Raw genomic sequence first — 21,277 nt, forward strand, 5'->3', positions numbered from 1 at the left:
CATGGGGTGCCTGGGTGGAGACAGGACAACAGCAGGGTAACGGGGTGGATAGACGGGAAAGGGGCTGCTGGGTGGGCACAGGGCAGCCGGGTGGGCATGGGGTGGCCGGACGGGCAGAGGGCAGCACACACCGACCTTGGGAGAGGTGGACAGGACCCGGGGAGCCCCGCCAGCCGAGGAGCCCCGACACAGCTTCCCGCTCCCCGGGGACGCACCGGGCACGGGCTGGTCCCTAGAAGCTCTGGGGCAGCCCGATGGGGAAACGGCCGGTGCCGGTGCGGGGGCTGGAGGCGGGGGGCTCCGCCGAGCCCAGGGACACCGGCCGCCCTCGCGGCCGCCGGGGCCGGGCACCTGCTCCCGCCCCGCGGCGGGGCCGGGGCGGGCGGGGGCGGGGCGGGGCGGTGGCGGTGAAATACGGCGGCGGAGCGGGGCGCGCTCCCATGGCCCGGCGGCGGCGGAGGCGGCACGGCGGGGCCGGTGGCCCGGCGGCGGCGGGGCGGCATGCCGGCGGCGGCGGGGCGGTAGCGGCGGCGCTGAGTCGGTGTGCCGGGGCGGCGGGAGCGGCGATGCGGCTGCTCGGCGCCTTCCTGCGGCTGCTGGTGGCCGGGGCGCTGGGGGCGCCGCCCGCCCCGGTAAGAGCCGGGGGGCGGGAGGGGGGTCGGAGCGGGGGCGGGCGGCCCCGCCGGTGCCGCTGCCCTGGGTGGCGGTGGCCGCCGGGGCAGCTCCTCCCGGCGCTGGGTGGGGGACGGCGGCGGGTCCCCCCGTGCCGCCCCCGCCAGCGCTCGCCTTTCCATCCCTGCAGGCCCCGGAGGCGCGGGGGACCGCCAGCGCGGAGCCGCCCGGTGAGTTGGCAGCGGGCGGCCGCCGGTGCCCCGGCTGGGAGGAGGCGGCAGCCCGGGGAGGGCAGCGCGCAGGGCCGGTGGGGGCTCGGTCCCCCCCGGGGCCGTTATCCCCGCGGAGCTCCGCGGCGATGCCCGGGGGGGCAGCAGGGAGCTGTGCCGCGGCTCGGAGCAGCCTGTTCCCCCCAGCCCGCCCCGGGCGCTCGCGGCACCGGGCACTCCGCTTCGGCTCCCCTCTGCTCTCCCCGCCGGGAAAACCGAGGGGACGGTTGTCCGCTCCGCTACGGGGCTGGGCTTCTGCGCCTGCCGAGGGAGGGCAGGGGAGACGGGGGAGCCCCGTCGCGGCGGGGTGCGGGGGGGAAGCGGGGAGCCTGAGAAGGAGGAGACGGAGCTGGCGCGCAGGTGGGGAAAGAGCCCATCGGGGTGGATGTGGTGGCTGTGTGAGCCCCCGCACCAGTGCGGTGATGGACTTACTGGGGCACAAGGGGGTCCTCTGTATCCCTGTGCCCCTGTGATGGATGCAGGACCCCACCGTGGCTGCTGCACCTGCCCCGGCAGTGGATCGGCTGGGCTCAGCCTCTCTGGAGTGCCTCCTTAGAGCCCCCCACCCCGGTCTCTTGCAGTCCTGACCTTTCGGGAGATCTGGAATCGTAGTTTCTGCCGGCCTCTGGAGCAGCTGGTGGATGTCATTACCGAATTCCCCAACGAGGTGGAGTACATTTTCAGACCCTCCTGCGTCTCCCTGCAGCGCTGTGGAGGCTGCTGCGGGGACGAGGGTCTCCGCTGTGTCCCCGTGGAGACAAGCATGGTCACCATGCAGGTAAGCAGTGCTGCTGCAGGGCCGTGGCTGCGCTGGGGAGGTGGTGGGCTCCTCGCCAAGCGCCAGGCGGGTGAACTTGCAGCTTCACATCCTCCAGACATGGTAGCAGCATGGATAACAGGGGAGGGGGCTTACTCACAACTGCTCAAATGCATGCCAAACCAGGAGGGTCCCTCTCCCTGCTCTTTGGGCTTGTCCCTGAGGCCAGGTGACACCTCTGGTGGCACTGGCCTCACTCCCTGCTTCCCTGCCCTCTCCTCTCTGCGTGGTCCATCTTGCTGACTGCTGTCGCCTTTCCAGACCTTCCCTGTCCTGCAGTGGGGCTGGGGGTGTCCCAGTTGTCCTGCCGGGGCAAAGCAGGCGCTGTCCCTGAATTGCAGGGAGAAGCGAGGCTCTCGTGTGTCAGGAGATGCCCGCGGTGGTGCTGACAGTGAATGTGTGCTGGGGGCATGGTGAGCGTGAAGGGCTGCGCCAGCCGCGTTTCCAGTCCCCACTGTGGGAGCTGTGCGAAGTGGGGTGGGAGATCCTGGGCCGTGAACAAGCTGCCGGTCGGTTCTTTCCCGTGCGCCAGGCAGCCGTTGTCCTCACACTGCAGCCGTTGCGCTGCGCTGTCGGAGATCAACCCGCTGCTGCTTCAGGGAGCAGGAAAAAGCCCTGCTTTGCCATGGGTGACAGACTGGAGAGTGCTTGCAATAAATCACCAGTGATTTTGGTCCCTCAGGGGTTGAAAGCATGTTGGAAGGCAGGGTGGGAGTCTCCAAAAAATCTTGACTGAGGTGGAGCTAGTGCCTGACATGAACGGGAGGCAACTCCCCAAGCACAGGTCTCCCTCCACAGGAGGGATCCCGCTGCCGTGTGCAGGGTGGCAACATCAGGCACTTCTGCGGGGGCTAGTGTGGATCACACCAATGATGAACATACCCCATGAAGCCCCTGGATGTCCAACCTGAACTGCGGGCTGGGCTGTGGGCTGTCACACTGACATGTGACAGGGCAAATCCTGCACCCCTGGGTTCGGGAGACACCGTGGTACTGACGCCAGGCGTGGTGCTGCGGGAAAGGGGGCCAGGAGGAGGCAGCAGCAACGGGAGTGGTCTGGAAAACATGACTGGGGCATATTTCCATCAGAAAAGGGGATGTGCGTAAAGTGGTCAAATATGTGAAAACTCTCCGCAAGAGCAGAGACAGAAAACTCTCCTCTAAGGCTGGGAAATCCCAAGACCACGGGACTTAAATTACAGCTCTGAAGACACGGGGCGGCACTAGCAGAGCCTCCCAAGCTGCCGGGGCAGCTGGGCCTGGCTGGTGCTGCCTGTGTGCGGAGGTGGAGTCTCCGCTGCCGGAGGTCCCGAGGAACAGGTTAGACACGCGTCTGCCCGAGAGGCTGGGGTGGCGAGGCAGCGCCGCAGGAGCCCTTCCAGCCCCCTCCTGCCACTGGCCGGGAAGTAACCTTTGCTCCTCTTTCAGCTCCTGAAGATAAAGCCGAGTGGGGAGGCACCCTACGTGGAGATGGCGTTCACCGAGCACAAGCAGTGCGAGTGCAGGTAGGGACCCCCAGGCTCATTTTACACCCCTGTGCCCCTCCAGCAAGAATGACCTGGCCAGCTCACCCTGTGTGTGGGACAAGGATGCCCTGGGGGCACCCTGGCCATGCTGGGACACCCTCACTGTCTCTGCGCTGGGGTTTGCTGGTGCTTATGGCCCTCGCTTGGGTGCAGGTTGCACCGCGCCTCTGCAGCCTGCTCCCCGCAGCCAAGGGGGTGCATAGCATTGTGCGGCCAGGTCCGGCACCAGGCACTGTCTGCAGGGCTGGAGCTGCTGCGGCACCCCAGCTCTGTGAGCAGGGATGTCTGTGCCCCCCATCCCTGCGGCTGCCTTGGCATGCCTGGCGTGTGCTCCTCTGGCCGGAGGAGCTGTCTGTGGGTAACGGAGCAAGGCTGGTGGCTCTGAGGCAAGTGTTTGGTGTGGGGCAGTGCGCCCAAGGTGATGGCTCAGCAGGGAGCTCCACGGCTTGGCATACCTGAGCGTGACCATGGCCCAAAGAGAAAGCTGAAGGGCTGGGCCTTGGGCTTCCATTTAAGGGAGGCTGCCCCGTCCAGGGCTGGGAAGCAGGGGTTTGTATCCAAGCCAACAAATGAAAGCTTAAAACGTGCAGTGCCAACCTGGCATGGATATGCAGCACTGGCCCGGGATGAATGCGTAGCACCAACCTGCCCCAGACTCCTGGCATGTAGTTAATCCCTCGGGGTGCTCACTGTGTCCCAGAAGTGGTGAGAGACTGGGCAGGACGGGGCCTCTGCCTGGGAGCTGCAATGCTGTGGGAGCAGGGAGCGGCTCCGGTGCTGCCCGCAGCCGGTCCCCGCCGCAGAGCCTCTCCTGCACCGCCTGCATGAGGGTCCTGGCATTCGCCCTCCATCATGACCCCAGGGCAATTTAGTATTGCGAAAACTGGGGACTGAGACTGCTGGGCAGCTGTTAGATGTGATCCTTGCCTGGAAGAAGAGCTTGAGCATCCCCGGGTCGGTATTCCCCTGCAGTTGTAAGAGCGGCTGTACTGGAGCAGACCCAAGGCCTGTCCAGCTCTGCGCCATCTCTGGAGCATCTGTCGGTGGATGCAGAAAAGGGAGTGGGAAGAAGCATGTGTGTTACTTCCCCCCCCCCCCCCGCTTCCAGCTATTTTCCACACAGGGAATTTCCTGAGCCTGTTGTGGTTTTCCTACCTAGGGTAACTCCCAGGGGATCTCCTATGAGTACTTGTGCAGGCTGCCTTTGAATCTGTGTAAACCACTTGCTTCTGCAGCACCTTTTGGCTTCTCCCTAAGCTGCCTTCCACACCTTTACATTGCTCCCCTTTGAAGTTTAGCATAGGCGTGGTGCACGTCCTGGCCTTGGCCCCTACAGGGGATGCTCAAGCCAAGTATGTCGTAGCTGTTGTCTGAGAATCACTACTGAGACTTTGCAGCAAATCCCACGTGTTACACAGGACGTTGCATCTTGTTTAACCAGCTGAGCTATGAAAGCTGTCACTGAGAGCAGCTGAAACCGAACCTGTGCATCCCGGCCTCATGGGCAAAATGTCACATCCCCAGGGGAGTCACCAAAGCCGACCATCCCCTGCCCCTTTGCTGTCTCTGCCTTCTCTCTGCCTACTGCAATCAGCTCCTGGCTGAGGCATTGATAACGTGAAGAGAAGTCATATTGGGTAGGTTTTATGCACGAATGAGAACAGGTAGACTGTGTGCACTGAGCATCTCAATAAACCACCTCCAGCAGCTCAACAGGCAGCATTGCCCGAGTAACCACTTCACTCTGTCCTTTTCCTGCCCCGCAGGCCCCGGCAGGACCTGATGAGGTTGGGAAGGTAAGCGACATCAGGGGTGGCGTTACCGGCTCGGGTTGTGGTCTTATCTCCCACACGTCAGCCTCTCTTGTGGTACTTTCCTTTTGAAGGAGGAGGTCCAAGGGCCGAGGTAAGAGAAGACAAGACAAGAAGAGACGTAAAGACTGTGAACTGTAAGTGAGCAGGGGCAGGTACGGCTGGTGCCTTCTGGGTTCATGTCTTTGGGACGAGCAGCTTCGTTAAGCCTTTAGGTCTTTACTGATGCTGTGAGCAGTGAGGGGTCTGTGCAGAGCAGACACAGGAGAAACAGGACGGAGGGGACAGTGGGCAGCTCTGGGAAAATCGGCCTTTTACTGAAGGCTCAATAGGTGCTCGGTAGTCTCCAGGCTCAGCTGCTCAAAGTTGGCCAGTCCCACGCAGGGTGGGGATGGATGGGCTGGGTGACTTGATGGTGTGTAGCTCTATCACCATCACAGACCATCCTGGGTTTCCTGGATCCATGAATTTCCAGTTTCAGCCTCATCTTGCTGCCAGCTGTGTCCTTCCTGCAGTCCTTGGCTAGCCATTGTTTGGGTTACTCTACCCTTTCCCTCCTTACATTTAGCTGACTGTCTCGAACTGCTTGCTGTAACAGCACAGGCTGGACTCTTACTGCAGACACTTTTGGGGTACGGCGCTTGCGGCTGGCACTTTCCCATTGTACTTCCCCGTTTTGTCTGAAGCTTGCTGCTCGGGGCTCAACCAGCACCTACAGCCCCATCGCCCTCGCTCCTCCCCGTGAAGAGGCTGCCTGCGGTCCCCACCTCATGGTTCGGTGCCGGAGAGGCCGGGGGCACAGGGAGGGGACCTGGGGCAGAGCGGGTGAGCCTGGAGGTCCTGGTGTCCGTCTCCCCATCCTGGCAGCACTCACCCCGTGCCGTGCTCTCTTTGCAGATGTGGCACGCCGCGCAGGTAGCCTGCGCTCTGCCCCCAGCCTCGCTCCTGCCGCCTGGGTTTGAGCCAGCTGCGTTTCCCCCCGGCGTGGGGGACTTGCGGAGCCGTGCCCCTCCAAGCAGCGGTGGGGAGCACGACTCTGGCGGGGAAGAGCTGACTGGACTCTTGCTTGGCCCTGACGGGAACACAGCCTGGAACCGAGGACTCCCTTGCCCCGTCTGCACTGTTGGCAGCGGGACAAAAGGACCCATGACCAGGCCTGGGGCTGAAGATGAGAAGCTCAAGCAGTGTGTTGGTGTTCAAGGGCATCCTGGAGGCAACGAGGAGTGGAGCAGGTGGACGTGCTGCTGGGGCTGGCTGGGGACAGCATGATGTGGGGAGTGAGCGGAGACGGCTCGGAGGGCTGCAGCTGCAAAGCTGCTCTGTCCTGCCAGGGCCCTGCAGCTGGGGAGGAAGGAAACCTGGGGCAGGCAAAGCTGCAGGGCTGCGTCCATCCCAGCCTTGGCACGGGGCAGCCCAGGAGGGTGCCAGGGAGCTTGCCTGTGAAGCCCTCCTGGTGGGGAAGGGGAGGGAATTGGGGTTGTTGGGGCTCCTCACAGCCACATCCCAGCCTTGCCCTGCTCAATAAAACCTGGTGGTCAGATGCAGGAGCTGGCAGTGTGAGCACTCCTGCCTGCTTTCCGGCAGCTGCAGGCAGGGCTCTTCCCCAAGGGCACCTACCCAGGCTGGAGGAGGGCAGTCCCATGGTGGCCCAGGGCTTGTCCCCAGCACCAACTCCTGCAGCACCCAAGGGGCTGCCCTTGGTGTCATGCTGGAGATCGGCAACCAGCAGGTCAGGACCAAGCTGCTCCCAGGCTGGGGGCTACCTGTGCTGGAGCTCAAGTGGGTACTGGGAGACCCTTGAGGGAACTGCCCTCCTCCTCCACACCATGGTGGGACTGGTACCTCTCCCTGTTCACCATCCCCACCCCGTTCTTACCCCAGTCCAAATGTCTGGCTCGCTGTCCTGTGGCTTTCCTTCTCCCTGGCTGGGCTGATGCAAGGTTAGGGCAGCGGGGGGCAGGCTGCCCGTGGGGCTTCCCACCCAAGAAACACCCCACCAAGGCTCATTCACCCGGCATGGGGGCAGGCTGGCCTGGGGGCCCCGTCTCTTACTGGAACATCCTGGGGTGTGTAGGGTGCTGGTGGCCCTCATCAAGGTGGCTGTGGGTGCTGCTTTCCCCACTCAGCCAGGGCCGTGCCCAGGTCCAGGGGGCAGCCCCAGCCCTTGTTTCTGCGTGCCTTAAGCAGTGCCCCTGGGAGTCTTCCTCTCCCCTTTCCCGCCCCCACTGCAGGGGGGCTGGGGCTGGCTGCCACATGCATCCCGTGGTGCTCTGTGCAAGCCGTACCCCGGAGCAGTGCACATAGCTGGAAACCCTAAGGGCGAGTTGGGCACCAGCATGCTTGTGGGGCATCCCTGGCATGGGGTTAAAAGAAAATCAAGGGTTATTCTTGAAAGCTTCAAGCAAAAGGCTGGAGGGCAAGATGTGCAAAGGCTTCAACATTACCATCAAACCATCAAACGAGGTGACCTGCGATTTATTCTGCACTGAGGAACAAGAGCGGAGCCTAACGTTGCAGGTGTGGGGTTCAAGGCAGCTCCTCCCTACATCTGATGTGGCAGCCCGTGGTGCGTGTTGAAGCGATGTGAACCTCCACACTGCCACCACGCAGCATGGCATGGACTGGGTGAGTTGCACCCGTGCAGCCTGCGCATATCTTCCAGGAGCTTTCTGGATCCCTTTTGGACCCTATTTCTACTTCTGGCATCCACAGCGTCCTGAGGCACAGCCTACATGGGCTCTGCCTCAACAACAGCCCATGAAGCTCCTCCTTGGCTGCCTTGTGGATGAGGGGGACTCGCTGCTCCCCTTCCCACACCACTCAGGGTCTGTGTGGGCCACGTGGCACCCTAGCTCCGGTGGCCTGTCCTGCTCTGTGCAGGCTCTCCCCATCCCTGCGTGCCGTTTCAGCCTGGCTGGTTGCGCTTTGAGGCTAAGGAGAACTGTGTGCAGTGCTCGAGGGACGTACGTGATGATTTCTGTATTGTTTTTAACAGTAAAAGTTTCACCTCGGTAATATTAAACCTTTAAAAAGAAAATTACATAAACCCAAGGATGTTAATTAATAAACATAAGTTTGTCAAGAGTGGTGATTAGGGTTAAAAAAATTCAAACAAACTCCCGCCCAGCGGCTTTTCCTAACAGTTCCTGGTGTCTGGCGTCACCTCTTTGGCTGCTGCTCGGCACTGAGAGTTTTCAGGCAGCTCTGCTCAGAGCCGGCGGGGCCGGGCGCCTGCCTCGCACAGCCACCCTGTGTTGCTTCTCCCCCTGCATCACACGAGCCCTCCCGGGGCTGCTGCAGGCATCATGTGCCCGGGGGAGGACTGGCTCCCTTCCCTGCCCCTGCATGTCCCGGCCAGAGGGGAGAGTTCTGGGACCCAGGATGCTCCTTGTCCCAGAGCAGCAGGGACTTCCAGCAGGACATCACACCCAACAGTGACATGAGGGTCAGGGTGGGGCCTGCTGTCCCAAGGGGGAGAGCGGGGCTCCTGTCCTTGGGGCTTGCAGCCCTCCCAAGGAGACCAGCCACCGTCTGCCTGTCCCCCCGCTGTGTTGCTCCCAGTTGTGCCTTTTTTGGAGGCTTACACCAGTAGCTCCTGTCGGCCTTCCCTGGCCATGGCAGACTTGCCCCTGAGCACCCTGACAAGGTCAGCTACATCTACAGACCCCCATGTCCCCCAAGCACTGCAGAGCGGGGCTGTAGGAGGGGACTGGTTCCCTTGTAAAGGGACCGGGACAGACCCCAGCCCCAAAGCCAGCAGGGAGCAGAACAACCCCATGCTGGTCCTCCATAGACAGGCAGCAAACGTGCCCCAGCCCTGGTGCTCCCAAATCCCCCATCCTTCCCCTCCAGGGCAGGGGACAGGCCGCTGCCTCACGGGAGCAGCGCAGCACTGGGTTATCAGCGTCCCTGGGCTCCCTGTGTCTCCCAGCCTTAAAGAGCAAAGGTTTGTTTGATAAGGCTTTAGGAGCCAGAGCTGCAGCAAGATGGTTTAGAAGGAGAGTTATAGGGGAGGCAAAACATAAGCTGGGCTCCAGGCTGCACTAGGAACAAAACATCACATATTTTTGGGGAAGTACCTGAAAAGGCGATGTGGAGATCAGCCCAGAGATGTAGCATCATAGCTGATGAAGCCCTGATGTTAAAGCTTCGCTGGTAACCTCTGGCCTCCCCGATCCTGGGATGCCAGCGGAGCGCTGTCTCCCAGCAGCTTCTCCCTGCAAATGCTGGCGCAGGTGTCCCGTATGTCTCCGTGCAAATAAAGATGCGCTGAGGTCCTAACCTCTTGCTTACAAGATTTTGCATCCTCATAAAGTTGGGCATAATCTTTCTGCTTGTTGCAGCCAGCAATGTTTGCAGTCTCAGCATGTTTTAAGCTTTTGCCAGCTCTCGTGCATTTATTTTAGGTTGTGAGAAAGAGGGCAGCTCTCACTCCCCTCCCTGTTATTTTTCAGTGCCGGTCTGGCTTTGGAAGTTCCCACTTCCCAACAAGGGCCACAGGCTCTTCAGCAGGTTAATCTAAAAATAATCCCCCAAATGTAACATCCCCCAGACAGCACTGACATGGGAAGCCCACAGGAAAGGGCCACTGTGCCTCAAGGCTGGTACACATCTTCTCCCCTTGCAAGGCTCTTCCTTGCAGGCCAGTCCTCAGGGCAATTCTTGCTGATGTCTTCAGCTCACTCTCTTCTGCGCTGCCCTTGTCCCTCCGCCTTGCTGGCCCCACAGTGTGACTGCTCAGGGCTGAGCGACCCCAGCATTGCCCAAACTCGGCCCTGCTCAGCTCTGCAAAGTTCCGCTATGGGCTCCCAAAAGGAGGTCAAACCGCTTCTTCCAGCTCCTCTCTTTCCAACCAGAGAGGACACAGCTTTTACTGTGTGAAGCAATAAAATGCTTTAAATACAATCCTGATGTGACTTTGGGTAACGGCTGGTTTATCTCTGGGAAGGCTAGAGGAGGTGTTTGGCGATGAACTCACGAGAGTTTTGCTCCCCTCCCAGCGACTCCTCTTCACACATCTCTTTATCACCATCACCCCGACATCCAAACCCCTGTACAGATACCTTATGCTGGGTTTTGTAGTTTACCTGTGCTCTCTGTCCTCTCCAGGCCCACATGGATCTGCTGAAGTCAGGCAGGTGAGTTGTGCTGGCAGAGTCCCTGCTCTCATCCTGGACCCCGCTTCACTTCTTGCCTGCTCAGACTTTTCTCTTGAAGGAGGAGCCCCGGGCTCTGGTGGGAATTCAAAGGCCCTACAGACTAGGGGGGATAAACAGGCTGGGCAGAAAAAATTGGTCTCTGTTGGTAGAGATTGTTGGGAAAAAGGAACCTGGAAGTGTTTTGAGAAGAAACCAAAGAACCAAGCACGTGGGTCGCGTTTGGGCAGTGGTTTGTCTTACAAAGCAGACCCTTTTGCATCCTACCAGACCTGCCCTCTGAGGCGCAGTATCCACCTTTCGCACTGCCAAGCAAATGGTCTTCGTAAGAAGGAGAGCGTTTGGTTGTTGAATGCTGAGCTGAGCCGCGAGCACAGGCTTTACTTTTCGTGTTCTGTTGTTAACAGAGTGGGCTGCGCAAAAGAGCTGCCCCGGGGAGCTGAGCGAGGGGAGATCCCCCGCCATCAGTGTGCGCAGGGTACGAAGTAACGGGTCAGCCACGAACGGGTGCCCCCTTGGGCATCCTGGCCTGGCTCTGGGGCCTTCACTCTGCTCCAGGCTCAGATGCCAACTGGTCGCTCCCTGGAAAAGGCTGGGGCCAGCTCCATAGCAAGTACCGGCTCTAGCAGGGGCTGAACGCAGTGACGGTCCAGGCTGGCGAGGCTGCGATGGCACGGCACGGGGCCAGCTCCTGTTGAAGTGAAACCGCCTTTTTAGAAACATTTCCTTTTGCAATGGGACATGCCCATAGGTTAGCAAGGGATGGACAAAGACGCAGGTGCCTCCCTCTTCCCAACTGATCTTAGCACAGTCTTTCTTAGGGTATCACTAGGATTTCATTCCAGCTTTCCTCCTCTTGCAGGTTCCCTGCCACCCCTCCAGAAAGAAAGTTATTTGGACCTGGACCGACCATCCCACAGGCGCAGCAAACCAATTGGCCCGAGCCATAACTGGTTGAGCGCTCCTGATTCAGCACGTCTCCTTCGCCAGTAACTGTGGTGATCTAGCGGGCCCTGCAGACCTGGCCTCCCAAGACAAAGCCAGGCCAGGAGGCCGGGAACGCGTGCCTCCGGGTTAAGCCAAAGACTGATATTTTCCACGTACAAAGCATTTGTTAACCACCAGCTGGGATCCCGACTACACTGTCATTTTGCTGCACCTTAATGCATTTGTGGTGACGTTCCCTGCTCTATATATTTAAAATAAGTTTGTAAAACCAAATAGTCTGCAAGAGTCGGTAAAAGGGCCAGCCGAGAGCGACCCGACACCTGCTTGCAGGATGCAAACCAGCAAGAACCGCCAGCGCCCTGGGACGGGCGGTGCGGCAGCGGCGGGGCACCCCGCGGGCAGCTCAGCAGGGAGCTGCTGGGACGGGTGCACCCTTCGGGAGGTGGGTAGAGGCAAAGGCTATTTAAAACACGGCTAATTACGTGTTACGGGAGGAAGGAAATACGGTAGCAAAGGCAGTACTTAATGAACGAGAGCTTTATTAATTAAGGACAATTAATGGTGACTAACGACGGTAATAGGGCAAGCAGAGCAATGGCGCTCACCCCGAGCTAACAGAGCGACGAAGACCCGGCCTTGGGGCGGGGGCGGCGGCAGGACCCGGGCCCGGACCCCCCGGTGGGGGGGGGGCGGGATGATGATCTCATCCGCAGCCAATCAGCACCGCCCGACAGCCCCGCCGCCCCGGGGGCGCGCGGCGGCGGCGGCACGCGGGCCCGGCCCCGCCCCGCCGCATCTGGCGGCGCCGGGGGATGCTGCCGGCCGCGCTCGCCCGGGTGCGTGCCCGCGGGGCCCGGCGGGGGACGGGGCGGGGGGCGGCGCCGGTCAACGGCGCCGGTCACCGGCCGGCGAAAGGGCCGGGGCGTGCGGCGCGCCTCACCCGCGCGCCCCCGCTGCCTGTCTGCCTGCGGCGCGGGGCGGCAGTGCGGGGCCATGAGCCGGCCGGAGGCCGAGCCCTGCTCCCGGGCGCTGGCGCAGGCCCGCGTCTACCTGGGGCAGCTGCGAAGCCGCGTCTCCCCGGCGGGCCCCGAGGGCGGTGGGCGGCGGGACTACCTGGTGGAGGCGGCGCGGCAGCTGCGGCTGGCGCTGGAGCGGGACGTCAGCGAGGACTACGAGGAGGCCTTCAACCACTACCAGAACGGCGTGGACGTGCTGCTCCGCGGCGTGCAGGGTGCGCGGGGCCGCCTTGGCGGGCGGGGGGCCGGGGCATCCCTCCGGGGAGCGCGGCCAGGGGACCGGGCATCCCTCCGGGGAAACCAGCGAGGGGACCGGGGCATCCCTCTGGGGAAACCAGCGAGGGGACCGGGACATCCCTCCGGGGAGCATGGCCAAGGGACCTGGCATCCCTCCGGGGAGCGCGGCCAGGGGACCGGGCATCCCTCCAGGGAGCGCAGCAGGCCCCTCATGCCTGCCCTCTGCACCACCCGCAGTTGACCCCAACAAGGAGCGTCGGGAGGCCGTGAAGCGGAAGATCACACAGTACCTGAGGCGTGCGGAGGAGATCTTCAACTGCCACCTCCAGCGGGCTGCGGGGGGTGACAACTCCATCGCCACGGTGAGCGGCTGGCGTGGGGCGGCACGGTGGGATGGCAGTGGATCTGTGGCACTGAGAAGCCTTGGGGGAGACACATCGAGCAGCCCCGCTGAGCCTCCTCGACCGCCTCTGCCAGATGTCACAGTAAGGTGTTGTAGAGGAAATGGCGGACACATTAGCTACAGAGCGTCCTGGCATGCCGGTGGCTGTGAGGGAGCTGGCAGCTCTTCACCCTGCCTGGTATGTTTTAGGTTGTGGCTGTTGTAGTGAAAATGGCCGTTTTTGGTGGGACTGAAGCCACCGGGGGAACCACCTTGTCAGATGTTAAAAATGTCATCTTCCCTGTTATTGTTCCCATCTGGATGGAAACCAAAGACGATGGCTGCTTGCTGCGTTGTGGGAAGGAGGTGGTTCATGAAGGGAGAGGGGAGTGAGGCAGGGCAGGGTTGGGGCCTGGTGAGAAGGATGAGACGAGAATGGCAACTACCTTCTGTAAAGATCCCCTTAGCGTTGAGGCAGTCCAGGTCCAGGTGTAAATTTTGGAGTGATTTTACATCAGGTGCAGGCTTTCCCTGAAAACTTCAGAAATCCAGGAGCTGGCCAAGAAAATGGTCTGGCTGATGTTAGGAATCAACCATGGCTGTTGGAAAGTTGTCTCTAGATGTTGACCAGCCTGGCAGTATTGCCATTCGCTCTGGGAAATGCGGGGACTTCTCCCACCCGCTCTTATGGACAGTAGCAGCTCTAGGTCCCTCATCCTCTTCTTCACCACCTTGCAGGGTTACAGCAGCCTGCGCTTCCGGCCGATCAGGACGCTGAGCTCGGCAGTGGAGAACCTGAGGCGGTGTAAGGTTGTGGGAGTGATCGATAAGGTAATGACTTGACCTGGAACTGGGGTGGTGAGGCTGGGGCTGGACCAAGGGGAGTGTAACCTGGAGGGTCCTGGCAGCTTGGATGGGGGTGCCGGCCCCAGCACACCCACCAAGGAACCTGAGTATTACCATCCACACCATTCCCACCAAGGAAAATTTGCAGGCAAGGATGCAAGACCCTTTAGGGATTAGTTGGGAAATCTGTTAATGTCCCCATTCCTTTTGTTTACAAGATCTCCCAAGATATTTACAAGGAGGTTGATGCATCCGGTTCTTTCCCATGCATGGAATCGTGATTGATGCCTAGGTACCATGATGGTGGACTCCTATGGATAATTAGACTTCAGCAGAAGACAAGCTATACAGATGAATCAACTAATTAGTAGTTCATGATCTTGGAGTCAAGATGGCTTACTGTCTCCATACACACACTGGCATGTTGCTCTCCTCTGCCATTCACACATCTCAGTTTGTCAGGACTGATGTGGTCCTCCTGTCTGGCCGAGGCCCAGGTGGGCAGCCCAGTGCACCCCACAGAGCCCAGAAGGAGCAGTGTGAAATCCTTCATTGTGAAAGAAGCAAAAATGGTGTGGGAGTCACCTCTCTCTTTAATTAACTCCCTACTCCCTGGCTATCTCATTGCTAATAACCTGTGTTTTGTCTTTCAAGAGTAGGGGTTTGAGCACCACCCATCTAGTTGGGTGGGAGTTTGTTGTTCCAGAGCTGAGTCCCTGGGACATTCCTGTAGGCTGTGTGTTGGGGTGGGAGCAGTCACCGCTCCTGACCGGTACTGTATATACTGTTCCCAGGTGCAGATCGTCCAGGATCCGGCCACTGGTGGGACCTTTATACTGAAGGTGGGTGTTTTCAGTTTCATCTGCCTGCTTCTCCCTGTCATGCCAGAGCCTCCTTGTCCAAGCAGACGGCTGGCACAGGTGAGGGGGCCAAAAAATAGCAGATCACAGAAGTGTTAGAGGAAGTTCATGTTCGTAAAGCTTCTTTTGGCTGCCTCGGCCATCTTCTGTGATCGGAAGGGAAGTGGTTCTCCTCGGTCAGCTGTTCCTCTGCCTTGTAATGCTGCAAGCCAAGTCTTATGCCCATGTTAATCTGGGTCAACCCCTGAAACAGGTGGTGGGTGAGGTGGGTGAGGTGTGGTCAGTACAAGTCCTAGGGCATTTTCCAGTGCCCTTGGAACTAAAAATAAAGGACTTTAATAATTGGACAAGGAGGCTGTGGCATGACAGGGAGAAGCATCAGTTCCAGAGGGGAGAGGGGAGAGGGCTGGGATGACGGGTTCCCATCTGAAGGAAGCAGGGGCAGTTGTGAGGGAAGGCCACTGCTCTGGACCAGCAGCGTCCTCTAGGTCCCGCAGTGCAGCGCTCTGCCTTAGCAGAGCTTTGCAGAGCCCTGCCTTGTCACAGCCGGGTGCTGGGGGCTGACAGGGAGCTCAGGTGACACAGCGGGGCAGCCACGGGCCTTAGCAGATGGCATGCTACCTTTCTGGCTGGCCTCCTGCCCTGCCAGGTGCTAGGTTGCAGAGAGTCCAAGCCTCTACTGTGCTGTACCTCCTCAGAGCCTCCCCAAATCCCATGTTGAGACCCGTGAGCGACAGACCATCATCCCTCATGGGGTCCCCTTCATGGTCAAGCTGCTGTGCTACTATGTGAGTGAGGACTCCATCTTCCTCCACCTGGAGCACGTGCAGGGTGAGTAGGGACAGCATTGCCTCCCATCTGTGGAGCATCCTGCTCTTATCCCCAGTCTCCCTGTCTTTAAATTCTCAAATATGTTTCTTCTGCTGGTTTGGGACTGTTTTTTGTAGTGACAGCACAAGCTGTCTTCTTCATAGAAGGGTGATGGGTACCAGGGCTTGGAGACTTTGTGGAAGGAGCTGCTCAGCTGTATTGGGGATTCTGGAGGTTTGGTAAGAGCTGACTGGGGAAGCAACCTAGAAATGGGCCTGTGGAGACCTACAAGGAGAAAGAGATTGTGTGTGTAGGGGTGTTATATGGAAACTAGCCTTAGGGTCCACTGAGTCCCATGGGACGGAATGGTCAATGCCTTGAGGTAGGGAGGTTGATGTGGTCTTGAAAAGAAAAACCTCTTCATTTTACTGGCATTGTTTGTCCATGACAGGAAGGTGATGGAGAAGGAGAACCAAGTGAGGTAGTTCACCTCATTGTTGTCAAACAAAACAATCTTTTGATAAGACCTTTATAAAACATTTTTTGGTTACAAAAGAAGAGGTCACACTGGATTTTGAGATCAGACCAAAGAGAGGAGATGGAGAATTGGGGCATAAAGGGCAGGGAGCACATTGGGGTTTGGGTACAACAAAGAAGCAAGCTTGGGGCTTGTCCCAGATTCTGGTGAAGAAGTGTGACAAGGTGGAGGCTTGTCCCAAGGAGCTTCTTTGCTCTCTGCTGGTTGCATGGATGTGTAGGGAGCAGCAGCTGGAGTCCAGCAAGACTGACGTGTGTTGGAGCACAGCCTCAGCTCCTCATGCATTGCTGTAGGATGAGTTTGCAGAAAGCAGCCAGCAGCTGGATGTGGTGAGGCTGTGAAGCCCCGGCAGTGTGCTGTGGGCTCCAAGGCTCACTGCTCTGGCTCATTGCTGACCCACGGGCTCCATGCCATGCTGTGGGAGCTCTCTAGCATCGCCGTCATGCGGGAAGGAAAGGCTTTCATGGGAAAGTGGGGATGGCGGTGGAATTGGGGACATGTGTGAAGGTGTGGCTGGCCTGTGACATGGACGTGGCAGAGCTGGGGTCAAAGAGACCATGCAGAAGGGGGAGCAGGGCTGCTAAAGGAGGGGGGAATGAGCCTTGGTGTGCCAGGTCCCAGGGGAGATGAGGTGTTGAGCATGGGGTGCTTGTAGGGCTGGGGAGTATTCTGCATGGACTTGAGCTTTGCTGGGGAGATTAACGATGCTTGGTCACGTCCCCCGTGTGCGGGCCTTGGCCTGTGCCCGAATGGGCCGTGTCTGCAGCGGGGGAAGCAGAGATGCTTTCTGCCCCATCACTTGTTCTTCTCTCTGCTTTCCAGGGGAGACGCTGTGGTCTCACCTCCGCTCCAAGTACCGTGTCCAGCCGGGCTCTGCCGATTCAAACACCGTTCAAGCCCTGAGGGACCGTGGCAGAGAGCACGGTGTGGGAAGCTCCCCAGGCAGCAGCCAAGTCTCCGTCTTCTCTGCTGGAACAGGCAGTGGCCTCCCAGGCTCTGCAACTCACCAAGTATTGGGAAACACAAATGCCTTGCCTCCTCGGGAGCCGTCCCCCAACCCCAGGGACCCCAGCTCGGGGAAGCACTGCCGGCTTCGCCTGGCTCCCGCCGGTGGCCTGAGGGCTGCACCTGGGGGGCAGGATCTGAGCATGACCCAGGCTATGTCTGGCATCGTGGACCATGTTCCAGCAGCATCAGCCAAAGGCCCTGGCCACTTTACCAACCAGGGCCTGGTCATCTACCCCTGGGACGCTCTAACCAGCGGTATGGGCTGCGTATTGGAGAGAGCAGCCTCCCAACAAGACCCCGTGCCACGTGCCGGTGAAAGGCTTCCCCAGACACCCGGCCCCGTACCGAAGACTGTGAGAGGAGGCCAGCCAGGGGCAGGGGAGCCGCCGTCTCAGCAAGCGTCTGAGGTCCCCTGGGCTCAGCCTCTCCTGACCTCCTCGGGTCAGAGGCAGCTTCATGCGGGAGTTGCCCCGTCCAGCTCTGGCAAGCCCCAGGGGCCTGACCCAGCAGTGTGGAAGCCCTCGCAGGGAGCAAGCCTGACCTGTGGCCGGCTCGGAGAGCAGCCGCTCTCAGGACAGTGCTGGTCTCCAGCTTCCCGTGGGCACGGCCGGAGAGCGTGGGCTGTGAAGGAGGAGCAGGTGCAGCTGTGGGCAGCGGAAATCCTCCTGGCCTTAGAGGGACTTCACCAACAGGGTGTATTGTGCCGGGACCTCAACCCCAGGAACCTGCTGCTTGATGCAGCTGGTAGGTGGTGCCCCAGGCTGCTGCCCCAAGGAGAAGGTTGGCCTCTGTGCTGGGAGGCTGTCCTTTGCCCCATTTCCAGCGGCATGGACTTTCTTGTCTTTGCTTTGGGGGAGGGTGGGAGTCTGGGGAGGTTTGGATGTTTCTGATCCTGGAAGTGCTGTCTCAGTTGGGATTTCCAAGCAGTTATTACAAGAGATGGCTCTGCAATGGGAGGGTCAGGGGCCGCAGCCGCAGGAATGCATTGCCCCTGCTCCCACGTGGGGGCTGGCTGCCTGGGAAATCCCAGCACGGGGAAGCTGAAAACAGCTGAACTGTGCCTGAGGAGGTTGGTGGGATTGCAGCTTTCCCCTGCTTGTAGTTACTGCTCACTGGGGTATTCTGGAGTCTGCCCATCCCTTTAAGCTATGGGTACCACTGTCAATGCAAGCCGAGTGCATGTTCCTGCTCAGCTGGCAACAGCTGGGGCAAACTGGAGAGCAACAAATTGCTTAGGAAAAGAAAAATGTAGAGAGCTTTGCAAGGGGAAAGCTAACCTTCCTTCCTTTGGCACTGCTTCTTTCCTCACCACAGCCCGCCCTGAGGTCCGTGAGCTTGGAGCCCACCTAACCAGTCTCATCAGCTGCACGGGCCTGCTGGGCATCTGGGGCAAGCACTGGGAGGCTGGGGGATGCTCAGTGCTGGGGGATGCTCAGTGCCTCTGCGTTAAGGGCACGGCAGGGACCCAGTGCCCTGGCTGTTCCCCGTTGTGGGATATGGCTTGGCTTTGTGCTCCGAACAAAGTCCCTAGCTTTGTCCTAACCTCCCTGCTTTTGGCTCTGGTGCTGCTCTGCAGGTCATGTCCGTCTCACCTTCTTTGGCCAGTGGACAGAGGTGGAGCCTCAGTGCTGCAGCCAGGCACGGGAAGAGCTGTACAGTGCCCCAGGTAAGGGACGCGTCCCCTTCTCCTGCCCTCGGCCCACTGCTGCCAGCCGGGGGAGAGGGGTTTCTGCAGGCAGCGAGATGTCCTGCCACTGGCACTCCCTGCCTCCAGCTCTAATGCCTCTCTGGCTCTTTCTGCAGAAGTGGGGGGGATCGTGGAGCCCACTGAAGCAGCTGACTGCTGGAGCTTTGGCTCTCTCTTGTACGAGTTGCTGACGGGAGTGGTAAGAGGCAGAGGAGCTGTGCAAGGAGGGGGGAGGAGGAGGTGACACCATAGCACAAGAGCTCCCAGCCCTGCAGGACTGGGAGGGTGCCTTGCCCTGCTGGCACCTCAGCACCGTGCCAAGTTACTTCAGGCCTGTGGTGCCTAGTGCCTGTGCATGGTCTTTGGGCGTTCAGGGCCCTGGGTTTTAAATCCTGCTGTGTAGAGCTGTGGTTGGGTGGCGATGAAGGCTCAGCAGGGTGCTCCTACCCTCCTCAGTCCCTCCACTCACCATCACCTTCTGCCTCCTGCAGCCACTGTCCCGAAACCACCCTTCAGGAATTCAACCTCACACCCAGTTGCATCTGCCAGAGGGGCTCAGCCTGGCTGCTACATCGCTGCTCACTGAGGTGAGGGCCTTGGGTGGATGGGAGGGAGGATGGGGCTAGAGGGTCCAGCCTAGGTAGCTTTTCCAGCGTCCCCATCTCCCCATCCTGGTGTCCCATCCCCTTTCTCTGCAGCTCCTACAGTACAACCCAAAGCAGCGTTTGGGCTCTGGAGGCATGGCGAAGCTGAAGTCCCACTCCTTCTTCAGCACCATCCCATGGAACAAGCTGGTGGGCTAGGCAGGCTGTCCTTCCTGCAGGGAGCTGGGCACTGAGCCACTGTCCCTGCCACTTGTGACCACAGGTGGCACTGGGGAGGTTTGCCTGCAAGGGCTGCCCCGGGGTGGGGTACGCATGAGGTTTTGCAGCCCTACATGTTCTTCTGTCTCTGCTTGTGTTTGTTGACGTCTCTGAGAGAGGAGGCTGCAGTCTGGGCCAGGCTGTCTTCTCCTCTAGGTCCTCACTGGTGGGAAAGGGAGCCCCGGTGCCTAGCCCCGGAGAGCAGCCACGCTCCCCTTCTGGGGCATCCCTTGCTCAGCTTAGTACCGCACCCTTGGACTCCCTCCCTAGGGTTTTTATCTCTCTCTGCTGCTATCACAGTAACCCCCCGCCCTGTTATTTTTTGTGGCTTCCAAGTGCATCTCCTCCGGGCCCCGCTGGCTGGTGCCCACCCCTGGCTGCATGTGTGTGTGGGAAATGCCTGCTGCGGGGGCGAGGTGGGAGGGAGCCCTCTGCTCTTCCACCCCTGGCCCTCTGAAAAGAATAAACCACTCGTTATCGCTTGCAGAAGTGTCCTTTTGTTTCTGAGCTGGACCAGCGAGGCCTGGGCTGAGCGAGGGAGGGCCCCAAATCTGTCTTAAACCTGTGTGGGAGCCCTGGGTTGGTGTTGCCCGCTGGCTGTCAGCAGCCTGCAACCAAAACCAGAAGGTGGCCCTAAGTGCCTGGCCATCTCCCCTTGTGCCCCTGCCTCAGGGCCTCTTGGATCCACACAGCCATGCGGCTGCAGCTCAGAGCTGGGAAAATACACAAGAGTGCCTGTGTTTCCTTCCAGCCTTGACTGTTGTCGTCATTACCCATTGTGGCTCCAGCCGCCCGTGCCGGGGTGCTCCTTTCTGCTGGCGGGACAGCAGCCCTGCTGCCCTCGTTGCTGTGCTTTAAGCATGGTCATTCCTGGTAGAACAAACAGCGAGGGTTTGACGGGATGAACTCTGAGAACCAGCACTGATGGAAGGAGGATAAGAGTAAATACAAACAAGGATGGAAGAAAAAGAAGTGTGAAGAAAAGGTGTCTGCTAACAGCCCAAGGCAGAAGCTGCTGTGCTCATTTGCGCAAGGCAAAGCCACAGGCTGAAGGATGAGCTAGCAACAGCAGCAGTGTAGTTTTGGCCCTCCTCTCCCAGCACTCCCTCCCATTGCTCGTTCATTCCCGACAGTAAGGAATTACGGCACCAGTGAAACTTTTCTGTGGCTAGCTGGTTCCAGCTCCTGCTTGCCACCAGCAGTAACACTCTGCTCTTTACTGACTGAGCCTGGCGCTCAGGCGGCAGAAGCAGCGCTTGTCCACCAGAGGGAAGCAGAGCCCGGGAGAAACTCATCTCCCACCCCAGCAAAGGCAGGGGACACCTCAAAGGCTGTGCAGAAGCAAGAGGACTAACCACGGAGCCTACCACTGATGCCAGAGCAGGCCAGATGGCGGGAGCAGCTAAACCCGGGGGCTTTTCCTCTCTAGGACAGCCTGCACTGGCTGAACCCTCCAGCAGCAGGGTCCCCCCTCGGCCGCCAGCCTCCTAGTCCTGTGGTACAGGGGAGGTTCAGCAGGACTGACTCAGGCCTGCGGCTGAAGCCACAGCATGGCTTCTTGCAACAAGGTGCCCTGGGCATCACCCAAGGAGGGTCAAAAAAGGAAGCTTCAAGCACAGCAGCTGCACGACCCTCCTACGGGAAGCCCCAACAGGGCAGATTAAATAAAGCAGTTTGCTAGGCTGCATCACTTTAAGAGTTTGACTCTACATTCACTCCCTGGGTAGTTCAAAGGCCTCATTTATTGCAGCTCCAGACAGAATACAGGCATTGCCCTTCCCCAGGCTCATGTACAAAGTCAACGTGGGCCCTCTGTATCCTAAACCAGCATGGGGGACTGGGTGCTAGCAGCATTTTTTAATCAGAACCTTCTCTTTAATTCATTTGTGCA

General features: G+C 59.7%; 2 protein-coding genes across 2 annotated transcripts; both read left to right on the forward strand.

The window, feature by feature from the left end:
• Window positions 1–566: 566 nt before the first annotated feature.
• PGF (placental growth factor) lies at window positions 567–6,439 on the forward strand. Its single transcript, XM_075152432.1, has 7 exons — window positions 567–632; window positions 803–842; window positions 1,463–1,659; window positions 3,127–3,203; window positions 4,991–5,020; window positions 5,110–5,172; window positions 5,933–6,439. The coding sequence occupies exons 1-7, from the start codon at window positions 567–569 to the stop codon at window positions 5,952–5,954; spliced, it is 495 nt and encodes a 164-aa protein (XP_075008533.1). The 3' UTR covers window positions 5,955–6,439.
• Window positions 6,440–12,132: 5,693 nt separating this feature from the next.
• RPS6KL1 (ribosomal protein S6 kinase like 1) lies at window positions 12,133–19,871 on the forward strand. Its single transcript, XM_075152433.1, has 10 exons — window positions 12,133–12,370; window positions 12,630–12,754; window positions 13,513–13,605; window positions 14,415–14,462; window positions 15,179–15,311; window positions 16,651–17,580; window positions 18,413–18,502; window positions 18,640–18,722; window positions 19,015–19,110; window positions 19,222–19,871. The coding sequence occupies exons 1-10, from the start codon at window positions 12,133–12,135 to the stop codon at window positions 19,324–19,326; spliced, it is 1,941 nt and encodes a 646-aa protein (XP_075008534.1). The 3' UTR covers window positions 19,327–19,871.
• Window positions 19,872–21,277: the final 1,406 nt, after the last annotated feature.

This window comes from Calonectris borealis, chromosome 5 (genome assembly GCF_964195595.1).
Source record: "Calonectris borealis chromosome 5, bCalBor7.hap1.2, whole genome shotgun sequence".
Lineage (NCBI taxonomy): Eukaryota > Metazoa > Chordata > Aves > Procellariiformes > Procellariidae > Calonectris > Calonectris borealis.

What these genes read in the sequence shown, in the direction of transcription:
- PGF (XM_075152432.1), top strand. Translation starts at nt 567, where the DNA reads ATGCGGCTGCTCGGCGCCTTCCTGCGGCTGCTGGTGGCCGGGGCGCTG. An exon ending in TGGGGGCGCCGCCCGCCCCG is followed by an intron (nt 633 to 802) that starts GTAAGAGCCGGG and finishes CCATCCCTGCAG; the next exon opens with GCCCCGGAGGCGCGGGGGAC. An exon ending in CGCCAGCGCGGAGCCGCCCG is followed by an intron (nt 843 to 1,462) that starts GTGAGTTGGCAG and finishes GGTCTCTTGCAG; the next exon opens with TCCTGACCTTTCGGGAGATC.
- RPS6KL1 (XM_075152433.1), top strand. Translation starts at nt 12,133, where the DNA reads ATGAGCCGGCCGGAGGCCGAGCCCTGCTCCCGGGCGCTGGCGCAGGCC. An exon ending in GCTGCTCCGCGGCGTGCAGG is followed by an intron (nt 12,371 to 12,629) that starts GTGCGCGGGGCC and finishes CACCACCCGCAG; the next exon opens with TTGACCCCAACAAGGAGCGT. An exon ending in AGAGCTGTACAGTGCCCCAG is followed by an intron (nt 18,503 to 18,639) that starts GTAAGGGACGCG and finishes CTCTTTCTGCAG; the next exon opens with AAGTGGGGGGGATCGTGGAG.